A 19,578-nucleotide genomic window follows, 5' to 3' on the forward strand; every position below is an offset into this window, starting at 1 on the left:
TTCCAATGAACACTTCGTCGTGTGTGATGGGAATTTTTTAAAAAAAATCCAAATTGTTGAAGAATCCTCATCCAGCACCCGCAAAGAAAAGCGATGGGTTAATGATTCATAACTCTGATCCCTGGAGCATTAGCTTGTCCTTTTATCCTCATAGATGCTGACAGGCGTATTGCGCACTTTGTGACTGCTTGTTGATGTCTGTGTTTGTTTCTTTTTGCTGAGAAGAATCCGGGAGGGAGGAAGCTCACCAACAGCATAAACGCTGGCACTGCCCAGTTGTTTCTCTGCCCTGACTTCTCCATGCAATCTAGATTTTCCTCTTTTCCTTTTTTGAAATTAATTCAGTGTCGGAATTTTTTGCCCACTGGTAAAACACTGTTAGACGTTCCTGCAAGTTAAGAAAAACTAAATTGTTCATATGGTGGTGGAGGCAGATATGATAGGGGTGTTTGAGGGACTTTTAGACAAGCAGATGAATATGCAAGGAATCAAGTAGGGGGGGTGAGAGGGGCAGGATTTGGACTAAGGGCGGGCAGAAGGGATTCGTTTAATTTGGCGTCATGTTTGGCCCAACGCTGTGGGCCGAAGGGCCTGTTCTGTGTTGTACTGTTTTTAAAAAAATGTAATTAAGTGATCGCAATGTAATCATGTCGCAGATTAATGCTGAAAACAACAGAAATTGCCCGTTTATGCAGTCTCTCCCTTCTCTTGATATGTTTGGGGTCAAGTTTCCTGGTGTCAGGCACCTTTTCAATACCTCGCCCTAAATCCCAACGCAAATTTTGTATCCCTAGACTAAGTAAGGGGATTTGGGAAGAGGGAGGTCCTGGCCCTCTCCTTTCCCAATACCCTGGAACTTTGGTGCAGAGGTGATTAAACAGCAACAATGGTGTTCGGGAGCCCATCAGAAAAAAAGGAATCAAATGTGGAGTTTGTGGATTTTAATTTTCTTTTTGGTTGCAGTTTCCCCAAGCCATTCATTGAGTATTTTAGAGATTCAGACATGGTTTGATTCAGCTGTCTGGGTGGGGACTTCATAGCATTCGACGCAATCTGTCAGACTTGAATGGCCAAGGCCCAACACTGTTTTCAAAGCTTCTCCATTGAGCGTTTATTAGATGGGAGTGTGTGTGGGAAAGAGAAACCATCATAACCCCGGAGAAAGGGACTTAGCATTAAATCATGCTGTGAGGAATAATTTGGAAAGAGTTCTTTGCCAGACTGACAGGATTAATTATGTTCGGTCCCGTGGCTGTCAGCTTGCACAAACTCTCCCCCACCCCCTGCAACCACCGTTGGGAGAACTGTCTGCCTTGGGTTGGATTTTGTCTGAAATATGAAAGCGATGAAAGGTTGTGTTTGGCCTTGCAGAATCTGACAAGGACGAGGGCCAAGTGGATGCTGAACAGGCAGAAATCTCCGTCGTGCCAAAGCAGATAACATCAGGCCTCAGTTCACTGATGGCCAATTACAGCAGTTCATCAGACAGTGAAGGCGACCAGGGACCAGAGGGTAAATCCAAACAAATGCATTTTTCTTTTCCTTTTGAAGGAAAACACTAGCGTCAATGTTTGTCTTTAAGACATATCATCACATTAAATTAAACTGAGAGATTTAAGAGTAGACAGAGTGATGTGGTTTCATTAATCTTAACCCCATAATCATGGTGTCAGATGAGATTAGCACAGTGTTCTTTCAATTTCTGACCTGATTCTTGATCCAGTTCAGGCTGATGAAAACCTCCTAGTTATGTGTGAAGTTTGCTGTTGCTGCCCTTGAGTGACTTTACTCATTCCTTGTCTTCGAGCCATAAAGCCATACAGCACAGAAAGAGACCCTTCGATCCAACCAGTCCATGCAGAACATGATCTCAAACTAAGTTAGTCCCACCTGCCTGCTCCTGCTGCATTTCCCTCCAAACCTTCCCTGTTCATGTATCTATCCAAGTATCTTCCAAACATTGTAATTGTACTCGCATTTACTGCTTTCTGAGGAAGTTCATTCCATGCGCAAATCACCCTCTATGTAAACATGGCTCTGTCCTTTTTTAAAATCTCTCTCCTCTCACCTTAAAGATGTGCTCCCTAGTCTTGAAATCCCCCATCCTAAGGAAAAGACAACTACCATGAACTCTGTCTAACCTCCCATCATTTTATAAACCTCTATCAGATTGCCTTTCGACCTGCTATGCTCCAACGAGAGAAGTCCCAGCCTATCCAACCTTTCTTTATAACTCAAACCTCAAACACAGCAACATCCTGGTAAATCTCTCTTCTGAACCCTCTCCAATTTAATAATATCCTTTCCATTACTGGGTGACCAGAACTGGACACAGTAGACCAGAAGAGGCCTGTACAACCTCAGCACGACTTCTCAACTGTTATACTCAAAGGACTGAGCAATGGAGGCAAGGTGTCAAACGCCATTTTGATCACCCTGTCTGTTTATGACTCCAACTTCAAAGAATTTTGTTTCTGCACCCCTAGGCCCCTCAAACCACCAGCTTCATATGGGGATCTCTTGATTAAAGACATTTTCCTCTGTATGCTTCAGGTTTTGACTTTTGTGAGGTGTTAAACGATGTCCAGTTGTTACAGAAAAGCCACATCTGCCAACTTAGAATTACTTGTGGTTGCCTGTCGCTATTTGATTCCGCTATTTGAAACTAAGTTCCTTGCTAAATAGTTACAGTGCAAATGTCTTTGATATGTGTAAAAAACAGAGAAGACCACACTGAAGGTTAATTGGGGCCTAGTGAATAAAGAAATGGTTTAACTAAAGGCTGCATTGGATATGCATTCTTCTTGGATGTTGAGTACAGTGATTGTGAAACGGTGGCTCTTGTCGGTCTCATCTTTTTAACTTTACTCAGTCTAGGAAGACAGTAAAATTGTATACTGATTTTTATACGATCAAAATGCAGCATTAGAACTTGGAGTATTGTAATTGCATATTTCTGTTAGAAATCCCCTTCCAGACTGTTGCCAAAGCTCCAGAGGAAAACAGCATGCTGGGATCTGCACCAAGAAATGAGCGGGAGTTTAAAGAATGTTCAAGCAGCGTTCGAGGCTCAGAAACACGTTGCCAATTCATCCCCAAGGGCAGAAGAAGAGGTAGAGGAAGAGGTCGTAACACACGAGGAAGGAGAACTTTCCAGCAGTCGCTAATACGTGGGCCAACCTTGCTTGAAATGGTGAGATCTTTGTTCTGCATTTGTACAGTCCTGCTTTGTAAGATGGGGTAGGTATGTTTCAAAATACACCTTACAGCTTTTCATTTTTTCAGTGTTCAAAGCTGCATGCTGGTAGAAAATACGAAGAGAGCTCATAAAATAATGTACGATATTGTAATTTGGTCAATTTGGAGATTTACTTCCCACCCCACTCCCATCGATTTTCTTCTTTTTTCTTTTCTTTTTGTTTTAAAATCTCTCTTGCTCTCTGGTATTGCAGATTTTTCTCCAACACTGTTAGTTATTGGGCAGTCACTTTTACTGCTGCCTTTCCTGAGGATAGTTGGCTCATTCCAGGCTAGTGTCCCAAGTATTCGATCTGTAGTCTCAGCTTTATCCTTTTGAGTGGTTGATTCATGACTTTTGGAAATTCCCTTTGCATTGCTCTTCACTGAGGGAGGGAATTCCAGAATTTTGACCCAGAGTCACAGTGGGTCTACCTAAAGCACATGGACTCCAACGATCCATGAAGGCAGTCCATCACCACCTTGCCAAGGACACCTGGGGATGGGCAATAAATGCTGCACAGCCAGTGACGCCCATGTCCCACGAATAAAGAAAAAGAAATTAGCAGTTAAGGATGGTCATTAAGCTGGGAGGAGCTTTGAATTGCAGGAGGCCTCATAGTGAAGGGAGAGATGTTTGTCCTGAATTCTCTCCTGAATTAAGGGCAAGTTGAGCCATTGGCTGCGCTTTTGGTGCTGTGCACTCTTCATTCATAATAATGGTGTCTTCACATGTGTGTACACATCTGCTGTCCTAAGTATCTCCCATCTTTTACGGCACTGCACAATTTTACTTGTAGGTGTAGGGAGTCTGGGAGACTATTTCTTTTATCCTAGAGATTTGTGTTCAAAAAGAAAAGCGCATTAAATTGGAACATTTCTGAGAGTGAAATGCTTGGAGAGGAGCTGGAGGAAAGTTTAATCATCTTTTGATCCAAGCCTGTGTAACATTGGGTCACACAGTTGGGTCTAATGTTACACAGAAAACATTTCAATCTTCCTTAAGCTTCAAAATAAGGTTTCTTATGGCAGGGACCAAAAGAAAATGTAGGCTGCTGATCTGTAGGAACCAGTTTTGCATCCACCTGAGACTGAGAGGTCAATGTCATGATCTAAAATCGAATGAACTTTCCCACTGTCAACTCAGTCGATATAACTCATAGACTCATACAGCATGGAAGTAGACCCTTCAGTCTGACCAGTCCATGCTGACCATAATCCCAAACTGAACTAACTCCACAGTACAAAGCTGTTTATAATTTTCCACAGTTACCTACAATTTACCAGCTTACCCAGCTGGTAACGAGGATAGCTAACTGGAAAAATTCACACTAACACGATATAAAGTCAACTTTGTTCTGGGACACAGATGTGTGAGCTTCATATTGATTCCCAGTGATTGATGCCGGGTGCTGAAATTGGTGTGTTCCCCATTGTAACACATTTCACAGTGATCACAGTCATTCTTAAATAATAAAAGATGGGGCTAAGTGAGACAAAATTCTCCTTAAAATAGAACACATTCCAGTGCCCTAGATAACTACTGGAAAACTTTGGAGACTGATCGTTTCTTGAACATGTATTTTTAAAATAGCCTCTTTGCAGTGTGATCATTCCTTGCAATTTTTGTTTCTTGTTTTGCAGTTGCTGGCTCCTGACATACGACACGAAAGAAATGTGATTTTGCAGTGTGTTCGGTACATTGTAGAAAACCAGTTTTTGGGCCTTGAGTCAAAGGTTAACGGTGTGGCGAAGACCCCTGTCCCGAGGGTGGCTTCATGTGAAGAAGTGCAAACGCACACAACTGCGGCTCATAATGAAACACATGGGTTCCAGGGAGAAGCTCCTGAACTTGAGCATTCTGCCAAGATCCCTAAAGCTGAGGATGTTGTTGAGGACCCCTCCCCTAAAGCTGAGGAGATTAGTGAGGACCCTGAGATTTCCCCAGCAAATACAATATTAGCTTCCGTAGGCCAAGTGACCTTGTCTGCTGTGGATGATGAAATTTGGGAGATGCCAGACACAGCAAGTGAAAGGTGATTAAGCAGAGCTTGACAGTTTACCACATGGACTGGGTAAAGATTTCCAACACAAATGAGATGACTGTACAGATTTCTGTAGACTTGCAATGTTTACTTCTAATAAATTAAATAGTTACACTTTGTTTTGCTACCAGCAGATTTCAGAGTATTTGCTAAATTCTTACACACACACATACATATACACACGCACGCACACACATATACACAAGCGCACACACGCACACAAAATGTTTTAAATATCTAAGTTATTGGCATTTGCATACCATTGCCAATTTATTAATTCAGTTTTCCAAACAAGATCTTGTGATATTTGTATTAAATCTTCACTTTCTCAAAGTCAGGCGTTAAACATTTACTCTGGTCAACCCCCTCCATTTCTGCCAATAGCTGCACAGACTGATGTCCTGGGTCAAAAAGCTTAATGGGATAGCTGACCCCAACCATTCATGAAAAATGAATTCAAGCAGTTAGGCGAAGCCCCTGTTTGAATAAGCCCCAGTGTAGAAAAGGGCAGGAGCCCTTCAATCCATACCTCTCACCTTGTCACTTGTGATTTAAAACCGATTAAAAGAAGCCTCTGAGACGTATAATGCCAGATTTTGGTTTCAACCAGTAGAAGCTTCCCTTTTTCCCTTCAGCTGAAGTAAAATGTTTGCCGTTCTATACAGGACAAGTGTTTTCTGGCCTTGGTGCCGTTTGGAACTCCTCAGCAGGCCAGATGGCATCTGCAGAGAGAGAAATTGAACATCACTGATGAAACATCGTTGACCCAAAATGTTAACTCTTCCTCTTTTCACGAATTTTCCCAACATTTTCTGCTTCCATTTCAGATTTCCACAGTATTTTGCTTTTGTCCACTTTCCACAGGCTATGTTCTAGTTAGAAGGCCCATCAAGTTGCATCAGCCAATATATCTACATTACAATTTGCACCCCCCCCCCCCCCCAATAAAACTCTGGTAGAAGTGGGTGATGTTCCCAAAAGGGTGGGAGCAATGTTGAAGTGAAACAATGGCGAGGGGTGACACTGTTTAAACTATGTGCAATCATTGTGGAGACTCACCGCAAATGGAGATTGTGCACATGACCTTGTGTCGATTTATCTGAAAGTAGCAATTTGTTCACAAAGTCTTAATTATGTTCTGCAGCAGTTCAGGAATCATAAAAATACAACATTGACCTGGTTGGACTCTAAATGTTAAAACAGAACCAGGTGTTGCAGCTTTGTGAATTGTGGGAGGGGGAGCACATGTGTTTTTTTAAAACCGAAGGCAGACATAAGCCATTAGTCTGTGTGACTAAATGCTGAGAGCACCTGGGACATGTGGGTTTGAAAAAAAGCACATTTGGTGGTTGATCTTTGGATCAACTGTGATCCTTGAGTAATATTGATTGGTATCAGTGTCCAGTGTGGATTGGAGAGATCACTCGGAGCAGCTGTGGAGAATCGAGTGCAAGATCTGTATTTTCTGTTTCAGCCATCTTGGTGCAGGAAACAAGCTGGAGAGGATCCTGCACAATTTACTGTGGTCCGAGAGGACAATTTCCCAGTGTAATCATTTTTGCCATTGGGCTAGTTCCAGCACGCACTATAATCTGGTATGAATTTGTCCAGTATGTTTAATCTTTGAATTTGTCCAGTATGTTTAATCTTGAGACCCAGCTGTGACTAGTAATAGCCATATGCAATTCTTCTACAGTATGCCAAATGGAATAGAACACAGAACTCTCCCTGCATTCTTCGAATGTGAACAAGCCATGCTTCCTGCATGGAAAGTATATGCGTTGACAGATGTTGTATCAATGTACGGATTGTTAATCTAAAGGGACAGAACATTCAGTGCTCTATGAACAGGATAGACTTGGGGACTGGCTGGATGAGTGGGAGACCAGGCAGATGATGATCCAATGATCATCTTTCGCTAGTCTCTTTAAGACCCTGTTATTGGTTCAAAGTTTTGCCCCTTGGCACAGTGGTTTGCACAGCTGCCTCACAGCACCAAAAGTGCAGGTTCGATCCCAGCTTCGGTATGGAGTTTGCACATACTCCCTGTGTCTGCGTGGGTTTCCTCCGGGTGCTCCGGTTCACTCCCACAGCCCACAGATGTGCAGGTTAGGTGAATTGGCCGTGCTAAATTGCCCATAGTGTCCAGGGATGCATAGTCTAGGTGGGTTAGCCATGGGAAATGCAGGGTTACAGGGATAAATAGGGGGGTGGGTCTGAGTGAGGTGCTCTTCAGAGGGTTGGCATGGACTGGATGGACCGAATGGCCTGCTTCCACATTGTAGGGGTTCTGTGATTTCTTTGTTGAAAGTAATTCAGGCAGAGCTGATTATTTATGTAATGAAGTGTTAGTCCACACTAGTCAGAGATTGCTGTGCTTATTGAAAGCTGCCAAAAACCAGTTTGCCTATTTACAGCTCCCCTCTGAAGGTACAGACTGACTTCCAGTCTTATTTTTACATTATAGGAGAAAAATGAATCAACTCATCATTGCCTCATTTAACTACTTTCTTTCTTTAGCCCTTTGCAAGCCTGAATAGGCCATTAAATACTCTTCATGCTGACTTGACTTCTAATACTATTGTATAGGGAAGTTCTGGTAATTCTGATGCCAAAAACTAAACTCCCAAGTGTAGCAGCCAGATTATTTTGGTGATTTATTGGTCTTGGCTGTCAGTAAACAACTTGTGGTTCATTTGTTCTGTGCTAAGAATGATTTTTCCCAGTATCCCCACTTCCCACTCATCTCTTTGTTATATCTTACTGCATTCTGAAGGACATCTTTTCCAATGTTTGGCTCTGGGAAAAATGCATGTTGTAATCTATCTATAGTACTCCCCAGTGCCCTCCTCGTGCAGTTTGTGTTTTATTAAATTGAGCAAAACTGATGGGAGTGATGGTCAAAAGGCCTTCTCTTGTATAAGCCAGAAGCAGGGTGGGGGTTGGTCAGACTTCTAAGAGCTCTTATTAGATGATCATTCTGGTTCCAGTGCTGTCTTACCAGCCTCTGCACTGTCTGTGCATTGTGCTTGAACTACCTATAGGATGTACGACAGCAATTATAGAGTCATACAGATGTACAGCACGGAAACAGACCCTTTAGTCCAACATATCCATGCCCAACCCAATCTTGTCCCAACTGCCAGCACCCGACCGAAATCGTTCCAAACCCTTCATCAAGAATCCGTTGTGATTGGTACAAGAAACCCAGGAACGATGGGATTATGAAGTCATCATTACTTCCCCATACTTTTCAACTTGCATGCCACTCTAATTTGGACATGATCTTCCTCAATATTCAGTTAACATCCTAGAATTCCAGTTAGAGTCATAGAGGTGTACGGCATAGAGAAAGGCACTTTAGTCCAACTAGTCCATGCCAGCCAGATATCCTAGATTAATCCTTTACCCTGGGAAAAAAAAACCCTTGGCTCATCACCTTATCCATTCCTGTCATGATTTTGTAAACTTCCAAAAGATCAGCCCCTGATGTTCCAGGTAAAATAACCCCAGCCTATTCAGCCCACACAACCCTCAAATAGCTCAAACCCTCCAATCCAGGCAATATCCTTGTAAATCTTTTATGCACCCTTCCAAGTTTAACAACCTCTTTACTCTAGCAGAGAGATCAGAATTTAATGCAGTATTCCAAAAGTAACCTAACCAATGTCCTGTACAGCCTCAACATGACCTCCCAACTCCTTTACTCAATACACTGACCAACAATATCTATTGTTGGAGCAGGACTATAGTGATTCGAGGTGGAAGCCCATTACCACTGCAATGATAGAGATTAACAACAGATTTGAGGCCCTTCCAACCACCCAACCTCACCTTGAGAGAGGAAATATGAAGTTCCATGTTTTCCTTGACAAGTTCTGAGGGTGATATTGCGATGATGTTATACAGGAAAATGCTGGGGAATCTCCATAGGTCTGGTAGCATCTGTCGAGTGAGATACAGTTAATGTTTTGAGACTGATATGGGTTCTTTTGACAATTGAAAGCCCCTGTGCAGTTGGCCAGAAGGGGCAGAGGGAGTTTGGAGTGAGTGGGACAGATTGTGAGGGTGCTCATACCAAAAGTCAAAGCGAGTGCTAGTGATGGAGAAGGAGAGACAGAGTGAGGTGACAAATAAGTACAAATGAAGGCATAACCCATGGACAGTGAGTCGATGCTGCTGAGAGCTGGGGTGGGGGGTGTTATAATTAAGATAGGGGACGGAGTTCACATTCTGAAGTAGTTCAATCCTGGAGGCTATAAATGCCAAAGCAGGAAATGACATTGGGTTCCTCCAGCTTGCGTTGAGCCCTGTTGGAACACTGAATAGGCCCAGAGTGAAGATGTTAGCATGGAAGCAAGGGGGTTTGTTAACGTGGCAAGTGACTGAAAGGTCAGGGTCATTCTGACGGACAGAACGGAGATGCTCAATAAGGAGGTCACCCAGGCTGCTTTTGGTCTCAGATGTCAAGAAGACTCCATTGTGACCAGCGAATGGAGTAGACAGTAGGGCAGAGTGAAATGCTGCTTCACCTGGGGAATGTCTTTTGGGCCTCGAACAGAGAGGAAGATGGGTTTCGATGGACTTCGTGCAATTGTGTGAGAAGGTGTCCTAGGTTGAATTTTTTAAAAATTCATTCATGGGATGAGAGCATTACTGGCTAGGCTAACATGTCGTAACCAAGAGTCTGGAAGTGTTAAAAGTGACGGAGGAGTGAGGCAGAGCCTCTGTGATACCTGGCCAGATTAATGCTCTGCATTCAAATCTTGCCACATTGGCTGGTAAACCTTAATCTCAATTAAAAATCTTGAACCTAAAGCTAGTTTCGGTAGTAATAAACATGACAACCGACATCAATTGTTCTAAAAGCCCATCTGGTTCACTAGTATCCTGTAGGGAAGGAAATCTGCCATCCTTACCTTGTCTGGCCAACGTGACTCCAGACCCACAGCCAATGGGGATGATGCAAAAACGCCCTCTGAAATGGCCTAGCCACACTGATCAAACAGTGTTTGGGATGGTGACAAATAGGGTGGCACAGTGGTTAACCCTGCTACCTCACGGAACCTGGGACCTCAGTTCAATCCCACTTTCGGGCGACTGTGTGGAATTTGCATATTCTTCCTGTGTCTCTGTGTGCACTCCGATTCCTCCTACAGTCCAAAGATGTGCAGGCTAAATTACCCATAGTGTCCAGGAATGTGCAAGCTAGGTAGATTAGGCATGGGAAATGTTGGGCTACAGGGATAGACTAGGTGGGTGGGTCTGGCCACATGTTCTTAGGAGGGTAAGTGTGGACTTGATGGGCCAAATGGCCTGCTTTCACATTGCAGGGATTATGTGATTCAATGATAAATGCTGTCCTTGCTGGTGTTCATTTGTAGCCTGGGTGTCCCATGCTGCTGTGGTAGTGCCTGTTTCTGTGCGTGCCAGTGGTCATTGGGCCCTGATTGCTGCAGATAGGGAGCAAGGGAGGAACAAGGTCTGATCACCATTTCAAACTTGGCAAAATGGGCAGATTTACAAAAGGGGCCAAACAGTTACTGTTGAGCACTTCCACTCGGGAAAAGGGGCAGCAGAGTGGACTGGCTGACCCTGCATCGAAACCTGCGTTATTGGCAGACGGTACACAATGATGAATGAGTGAGTGTCAAATAAAGATATCTTTTCATTCTGCAGGTTTAACTTTTAGGGCAGTGGTTGATAGTGAGCCGCTCACATTAACATTTAACTTTTGTACTTATTGCTCAGCTGCACAAATCTGCACTGTGATGCTGAGCGGAATGTGTTTGTCATATCCTATTGCAACGATTTAGGGTCAGTGCCAACAGATAGAGAGGAGTGCAAGTTCAGAGAGAAGGTTCACTCGACAGATTCGAGTTATCCTAGGAGGGAAAGATTAGGCCTGCATCCATAGGAATTTGAGTTTGTGACTTCCGTATGCCAGGGTCAGGCAATTGTGGAGCAGAAACCATTTTGCAATAACAGTCAATACAGCCAAGCAGTGATGTATCCCCTTCAACTTCACCCTCCACAGCGTCAACAATGTGGCCTCTCTAGTTCTTTGCTAGAGCTCAAGACAGTTTCAATTGTTGGTAGCCCACTGTTCTGGAATGATTGCTTTTTTCTCGGTCGTTTCCCCCGTTCTAATATGGATAGATGTAATGCTGCAATCTCCGACAAACTGACCAAGTGCTAAATCCCTGGAGATCCTTTTCATTGAATTCTCTTGAAGTTGATCTCTGAAAATGAGGTGTGCTGCCTTGGTCCAGATATAAACTCAGTTAAACCTCCACGTTTGATGGAAATTTAATGGCTGAATAAATTAGCTGGACCTGACCTAATCATTACTTGTCTGCAGGTAATTTGGATAAATACCAAAACTATGCAATCAGACAGGCATATATTGAAAGAAAATACTGGATTAGTGGTGCTGGAAGAGCACAGCAGTTCAGGTAGCATCCAACGAGCAGCGAAATCGACGTTTCGGGCAAAAGCCTGTTTTTACCTCATATATTGAAAGGAGATTGATTTCTTGTAGGTTTAGCATCTGAACGTTCTTCTGAGAACAAATGCTTTGTTATGCAGGTATAAATATTTTTGTTGGAGCTCCAAGACCATCTTCATTTCAGTTTACGCCCAATTTGTTTGCATTGTACCTTCAGAGAGCGTTTTTGATTTTAAGGGAACAATTCCTCGGATTTTTTGACAGGTGACTAAAAGTCAGGAGAAAAGATGTCGTGATTTGACCGGTTTCAGGGACAGCAGTTCACAAAAGCAAGGAAGCTTGCTCCAACAGGAACTGCCAGAGGAAGAAACAAAGACTTGCATTCACGGAGCTCCTTTCCCAACCTTCAGACAGCCTAACGTGGTTTACGCGTGATAATGTTCTTTTGAAAGTGCGGTTTCAACCATAAAACCTTGCCTGAGGTTTTCTGTCTGTTCAGCACTTCTCACTTTGACCCGCAACATCCCCTCTCCTCTCAATCAATGTGTGCATTTTATAAGGTTACCTTGGTTGGGAGATTATTGGTCATGGCACCAGGGAGTGTTCCTGTCCCTCTCTAAAGGTAGTCATGGAATCTCTGACATCTGCCTGAGGACACGGATGGAGTGTTAATGTCATGTCTTATGTGAAAGAATGCCCTTATCAGAGTGCAATCCTCCCTTCGGATCTTGCTTCGTTATCCCCCTGGGGTAAAGTCTCCTGTTATGGACTAGACCAAAACAGCTCAAAATATGTTAAGAACACAGCCGAGATGCTTAACATTTTCTTATTTTAAAGACAAATGCATTCCAGATGCAATTCGATTGATCAAATTACTAATCTTGAAGAAAAATGAACTTTATTTATACACTACAGTTACAATATGATAAAAGAAAGAGGAAATTGGAATTACGTAACTATTGGAAAATTTAACAGATTAACAGATTATTTAACTACTAAACAGTAACTGTTCCAATAGAGTCTCCGTGGAGTTAGAATGTTCTCCTCATGTCCATGTGGGTTTCCACCGGGTGCTCTGGTTTCTGATGAAGGGCTTTTGCCCGAAACGTTGATTTCGCTGCTCGTTGGATGCTGCCTGAACTGCTGTGCTCTTCCAGCACCACTAATCCAGCTCTGGTTTCAGTCCACAGTCCAAAGATATGTGAGGGGTGGCACGGTGGCTCAGTGGTTCACACTGCTGCCTCACAGCGCCAGAGACCCGGGTTTGATTTCACCCTTGGGCACTACCTGTTTGCACATTCTCCCTGTGTCGGCATGGGTTTCCTCCAGCTGCTCTGGTTTTCTCCCACAGTTCAAAATTGTGCAGTTTGGGTGGATAGGCCATGCTAAATTACCCATAGTGTCTAGGGATGTGTAGATTAGGTGTGTTAGCTGTGGGAAGTGCAGGGTTACAGGGATAGGGTGGGGTGGGTCTGGGTGGGATGTTCTTAGGGGGGTCAATGTAGTCTCATTGAGATGAATGGCCTGCTTCTACACTGTAGGGATTCTATACAATAGCATATCATAAGCACACCATTGGCAGATTCAGTAAAATACTCAGTTCTCACATGCAATTCTCTCGTCCTGGAGGAAAGACTTTGAGGAATCTCTGAGAGACAGAATAACAGGGAAGGATGTACTGCAGCCTCCAAACCCAGCTTCAAACCTCAGCAACTGCTTGAGAAAAACTAAAACAAAAAATGCTGGTTTGGTGGGAGCTTGACCCCACCCTTTCAGGCTACTCCTAATGTTCCTATTTTTTAAAAAAACCCAAGTCCTCACGAGCTGTTTATTGGATTCATGTAGACAGCTCGACACCCTCTGTCCTAAAACTTCTCTTCAAAACAAACAGGGTAAAATACATCTCTTAAAGAGATAGTATTGTCAAGCTCTGAATGGGGCATAAACCAATGACTATCTATTACAGAGTTGTGAGTATTAGCACTGAACCAAGGCTGACTAGTCAATTCACCTTCATGTCTCTGTGTTAGATCCAGTTGAACATTGGTATTCACATTTCCCCGCTACTGCTCTTTTTACTGAACTTTACAGTCACTGCTTAGAGACAGAATCTGCAAAATGATCTCCTATGACCTCTTCCATCAGGCAGAAGATACAGAAGCTTGAACACACACACATCCCAGCTGTTATGAGACTGATGAATGGACTCTCTAGCGTCAGACAATGCTGGTCTTGCTGATGTTGATGCTGCCTACTGCACGCCCTGTGCAACAAAACCTGTATGCTGCTGTCTAAGTTTCTTTGATCTGTGTATCCTTTCTGATTATGATCTGCCTATATTGCTTGTAAACAGAGCTTTTCACTGTACTTCGATACAGGTGACAATAAACAACTCAATTAATCAATCGAAGGATTCTTTCAGCTTTCCTTTGTATTTATTAGTGCAAAGAGATCCCGTACTGTCGAAGTAGGCACCATTGCCAAACCACAGCAGTTTAGCGGTTTCTCCACAAGTGTTTTGTTACAAACTGCAACTGTTGTTTAGGGAATGCTACAGTCCAAATGTTTTGATTTGTGAGGACTTTTCACGGATTTCTGTCCTTTGATCCTTTCCTCCTGTTAGCGCGGATGAAATGATCTCAGTCCGAGCCCAGAGTGCAGTTCGACAATCGGTAACTTTATTGAAGTATTTAACGCCGGCGGAGACCAACCAAGGTCCGAATCTCGATCGCTCTCCCGTTCACCGCACGATGTTACAAGTTATATACTTCATGAGTCAGGATGTAGGAGATTGGGTATGAATGAGTGTGAATGGTGGTAATCATGGCTGGAGTATGTGTGAATGTCAAGCTTCCTGCCGTCCTCGGAGAATCAGCAGCATACACAAAAGGTGTGCTGTTTATCTTTATGTAAATGGGTCCGGGAGCTATCTGCTTGTCTCTCCGTGAGGGCTGGAGGCTAGCATCCCTCTTTGTTACTTCCAAAGTGTCCGTTAGGTTCATCCTGTTTGTTTGGTGTTTGCCTTTTGTGTAGGACTGTTTTGCATGATCAGGTTATGGGTGTGTGTCAGTTGGAGCCTTGACGAGATTATAAGGTGGGTTTCGATCTGAGTCATGACCATTGTCTGGAGTCCTGACTAGTGTCTGGTCTGGTGTGTATTTGGATCTGTCTTTGGGCCCCCTTCTCCCGATCACGTGGTCGGGCTGGCAGCTGCTGTCTTAAAATGAATACTGTTTGCTTTAAAATGGATACTGCTGGCTTAAAATGGATACTGCTGGTTTTCCCGATGTGGGCCTTACTCCATGGTAAACACGGGGCGGTTTATACCCGCCTTCACTCCTGTGTCATTGCAAGATGGACCTAAGTTGGAAAACTATGTTTAAGATGTTAATGACTTAAAGGCTGTGTCTGCATATGTGTGTGTGTGTGTGCGTGTCTGTGTGCACACATGTATGTGTTTGTGTATCTGTGTGTATGTGTGTGCATGCACATATGTGTATGTGTGTGCATGTGTCTGTGTGTGTCTGTGTGTTTCTAGACCCAGTGGAGATAAAGGTCAGTGTAACTGTAGGATGCAGATAAACGCGTTCCTGATTCAAGCCAAGAATTCCAGTAATCTAATGGTTATCTTTTTTATTTGAGGGGGTTTAAGTTCTGTGGTTTGATGTGTATACCATATGTTATTAATTGGAAAATGTTCACTGTGTTCTGCCTCTTCATCAATGATTTTTCCTCATTCTTAAGGTCAGAAGTGGGAATGTTCATTGACAATCACTAATGTTTAGCACTGTTCACAGCTCCTCCCATCTGTGTCCATGTGCAGCAAGATCTGGACAATATGGTCTTGACTGACAAGTGGCAAGTAACGTTTGTACCAGATAATGACCATTTACAACAGGACAGAAGCTAACCATGTCCCCTTGATGCTGAATGGTATTACCATGGCTGAACCCTACACTATCTGCAGATGACACCAAAATTGGAGATGTCGTGGATAACAAAGAAGGTTACCTCAGATTATAATGGGATCTTGATCAGATGGGCCAATGGGCTGAGAAGTGGCTGATGGAATTTAATTTAGATAAATGTGAGGTGCTCCATTTTGGGAAAGCAAATTTTAATAGGGCTTATACACTTAATGGTAAGGTCCTAGAGAGTGTTGCTGAACAAAGAGACCTTGGAGTGCAGGTTCATAGCTCCTTGAAAGTGGAGTCGCAGGTAGATAGGATAGTGAAGAAGGCGTTTGGTATGCTTTCCTTTATTGGTCAGAGTATTGAGTACAGGAGTTGGGAGGTCATGTTGCGGCTATACAGGGCATTGGTTAGGCCACTGTTGGAATATTGCATGCGATTCTGGTCTCCTTCCTATCGGAAAGATGTTGTGAAACTTGAAAGGGTTCAGAAAAGATTTATAAGGATGTTGCCAGGGTTGGAGAATTTGAGCTATAGGGAGAGGCTGAACAGGCTGGGGCAGTTTTCCCTGGAGTGTCGGTGGTTGAAGGGTGATCTTATAGAGGTTTATAAAATCATGAGGGTCATGGATAGGATAAATAGACAAAGTCTGGGGTGGGGGAGTCCAGAACTGGAGGGCATAGGTTTAGGGTGAGAGGGAAAAGATATAAAAGAGACCTAAGGGGCAACTTTTTCATGCAGAGGGTGGCACGTGTATGGAATGAGCTGCCAGAGGAAGTGGTGGAGGCTGGTACAATTGCAACATTTAAGAGGCATTTGGATGGGTATATGAATAGGAAGAGTTTGGAGGGATATGGGCCGGATGCTGGCAGGTGGGACAAGATTGGGTTGGGATATGTGTTTGGCATGGTCCAGTTGGACCAAAAGGTCTGCTTCCGTGCTGTACACCTCTATAACTCTATGACTATCGATATCATGGGGATTGCCAGAAATAAACTGGATCAGCCCTGCAAATACTTTTGCCTCAAGAGTAGGTCAGCGGCTAGGAATCTTGCAGCGAGTAATTCCCTCCTGACTCTTCAAAGCTTGTCCACCATCTACAAGGCATAAATCTCGAATATGAACACGTTCTCTTCACTTGCCTGGATGGGTGCATCTGCAACAACACTCAAGAAGCTTGACACCATTCAGGACAAGGCAGCCCGTTTGACTGGCACCACATTCTACTGCAGATCACACTGTCATTTCTGGTGAATCCCACAGCAAGATGTAATGATTGTGCGGTTATGGTTGAGTAACGTATAGGAAAAGAAAGTCTCTAAGGCTCGTTTTTTAAAAAAATGCAGATTGCATTCTAAGGTGCTAATCTGATTGTAACAGGATAAGAGCGTAAAAACATGGCTGCCATACAATTATCAGATGTCTACACCACTTTTACATGGATTACCGACAGACGTACCAGGCATGTAAAAGCTCCCAATCCAGGAGATCATCAAATCCTTGAAAGTTCATTGTGAGAAAGTACGTTGGATATTGACCAGAACAAAAGCTAAGAACCACAAGTGGGAAGTGAGCTGTTTTGAAATATCAAGATCTCATATCACTTTGTTTTTGCGCAGATCATCTGAGTTTCAAGGATGTTGCCAGGGTTGGAGTGTTTGAGCCACAGGAGGAGCTGCATCGAGTGGGGCTGAATCGGCTGGGGCTGTTTTCCCTGGAGTGTCGGAGGCTGAGGGGTGATCTTATAGAAGTTCATAAAATCATGAGGGGCATGGATAGGTAAATAGACAAGGTATTTTCTCTGGGATGGGGGTAGTCCAGACCTGGAGGACATAGGTTTAGGGTGAGAGGGGAAAAATTTAAAAGGGACATAAGGGGCAATGTTTTCACATAAAGTGTGGTACGTGTATGGAATGAGCTGCCAGAGGACATGGTGGAGGCTGGTACAATTACAACATCTAAAAGGCATCTGGGTGGTCATATGAATATAAAGAGTTTAGAGGGATATGGGTCAAATGTTGGCAAATGGGACTGGATAAGTTTAGGATATCTGGTCAGCATGAACGAGTTGGATCAAAGGGTCTGTTTCTGTGCTGCACATCTCTATGACACTATCTGGTAACCATTTTAACTTTGGCAAAGGAGGATTCAAAAGATAGAACTTCCTGGATAAAGAGAAGTACCATCCTGAACCATCTGGAAAAATGAAGGGTCGTCTCAAAACAACTAGGGACCTGCTGCAAAGAAAAGATGGTCAGAGCTAGAAGCTTGAAAATTTCCTGACCCTATTGACATCTACTACCCACCTGTAAAGGGAAATATCACCCAACCAGCCAGAGGGGAAAGATGTAAAAGGGACTTTTTCATGCAGAGGGTGTTATGTGTATGGAATGAGCTGCCAGAGGAAGTGGTGGAGGCTGGTACAATTGCAACATTTAAAAAGCATCTGGACGGGTCTATGATTAGGAAGGGTTTAGAAGAATATGGGCCAAGTGCTGGGATATTGGGTTGGGATATCTGGTGGAAATGGACGAGCTGGACCGAAGGGTCTGTTTCCGTGTTGTACATCTCTGTGGCTCTACAACTGCTGGATCTGACTTCATATGTCACTGACCTCACTTTAGCAATGAGGACCTCAAAGGCATACCACGGAGATTTATTGGGGCTCCCTTTCTTTTTATAAATATTCTTTTGTCTTACCGATTATCATTTTATCTTGATAGCTGTAATTTCTTGTCTAAAGCAGTTCCTTTTTCTCCCAAAAGTACATCACATCACAGCTTCTAATAAATTAGCCTTTAACTGTTTAAACCAGGGGTGAGGAACATGCGGCCTTCTAAGTGTGTGGCCTTTTGAATGAATCCAAATTTTGCGGAACAAATCTTTTATTTTTTATTAATATGTTTTCTTTTTGTCCCTTATTATTTTTATTTTAATCTTAAAATGAATGTATTTAAAATACCAGAGAGTAAAAGAAAATTCATCGAAATAATCCTCACAGACTGACGGCCACAATTAAAAAATCTCTGTGCTAAAGCTACTATTTTAAGTGACACTTTGCAACAAGTTATAAGTATTGTTAACTCTATTCGTGCAAATGCAACACGGCATCATCAATTTCGTAACATGCTAAAGTTGGATGATGAGGTATTCAGAGCTGAAAAATGTGTTGCTGGAAAAGCGCAGCAGGTCAGGCAGCATCCAAGGAGCAGGAGAATCGACGTTTTGGGCATAAGCCCTTGATGAGGTATTCAGTGTGGATTTGCCGTATCATTCTAAAGTGTGTTAGATTACAACTAACATAATGCGGCCTTCCAACATGAAAAGGTTCCTCACCTCTTGTTTAAACCATCATCTGGATGGCTGATCTGCTTTAACTGAAATCGGGATAATTTAAAGAGAGGTCTGGAGGAGTTGTGTTAATCTCAAGTTCACTAGCACATGGTGGTTTTGACAAAGAGAACCATTGAGATTAAAATGCCATTGAGACTCCTCCATGTTAATTGGGTCTATTACTGCACTCTCAGGAATGCACAGCCTTGGACTGCTGATAGCAATCCACAAGAGTGACAACTCAGAACAGGATTGCAGCACAACTACAGCTCTGGGCCGCTTAAAAAAAAAGTGGGCTAATTCCGCTGTAAAACTGCACCCCTCCTGTCGGAGATGGACAGGTAAGTGTTGGCGTAGAAGACAAAATTGAATGAGAATCTTCGGATCATTGGCCAAGCACACCCGGGCAGGGGTCATGTGTTGTTTTGTTGTCAAGGTAGGCAGGGGAGGACAGGAGTGATGACATCACAATGAAGACGGTGTCTTGACTATCCCATTAAGACGGGCCTTGAGGGCAGTGTCACTTTAGAGGAAGGCTCACACCGGGCATTCAAGGTGAAAGGCCTCCCTTTATGAGCAACCTGGGATCTTACGATGTAAATAG

At 43.3% G+C, this 19,578-nt stretch overlaps 1 protein-coding gene across 4 annotated transcripts in view; it reads left to right on the forward strand.

The window, feature by feature from the left end:
- The window catches only part of nufip1 (nuclear FMR1 interacting protein 1), an 80,749-nt gene extending 75,334 nt beyond the window's left edge, over positions 1-5,415 (forward strand). For all 4 annotated transcript variants that reach the window (XM_072584638.1, XM_072584640.1, XM_072584637.1 and 1 more), the window contains exons 8-10: positions 1,372-1,512; positions 2,964-3,193; positions 4,882-5,415. In XM_072584638.1, coding sequence (XP_072440739.1) covers positions 1,372-1,512; positions 2,964-3,193; positions 4,882-5,277 — 767 coding nt within the window. In that variant the 3' untranslated portion in view covers positions 5,278-5,415. The remainder of the gene's footprint in view (positions 1-1,371; positions 1,513-2,963; positions 3,194-4,881) is intronic.
- The last annotated feature ends 14,163 nt before the right edge of the window (positions 5,416-19,578 follow it).

Source organism: Chiloscyllium punctatum, chromosome 15 (genome assembly GCF_047496795.1).
Source record: "Chiloscyllium punctatum isolate Juve2018m chromosome 15, sChiPun1.3, whole genome shotgun sequence".
Lineage (NCBI taxonomy): Eukaryota > Metazoa > Chordata > Chondrichthyes > Orectolobiformes > Hemiscylliidae > Chiloscyllium > Chiloscyllium punctatum.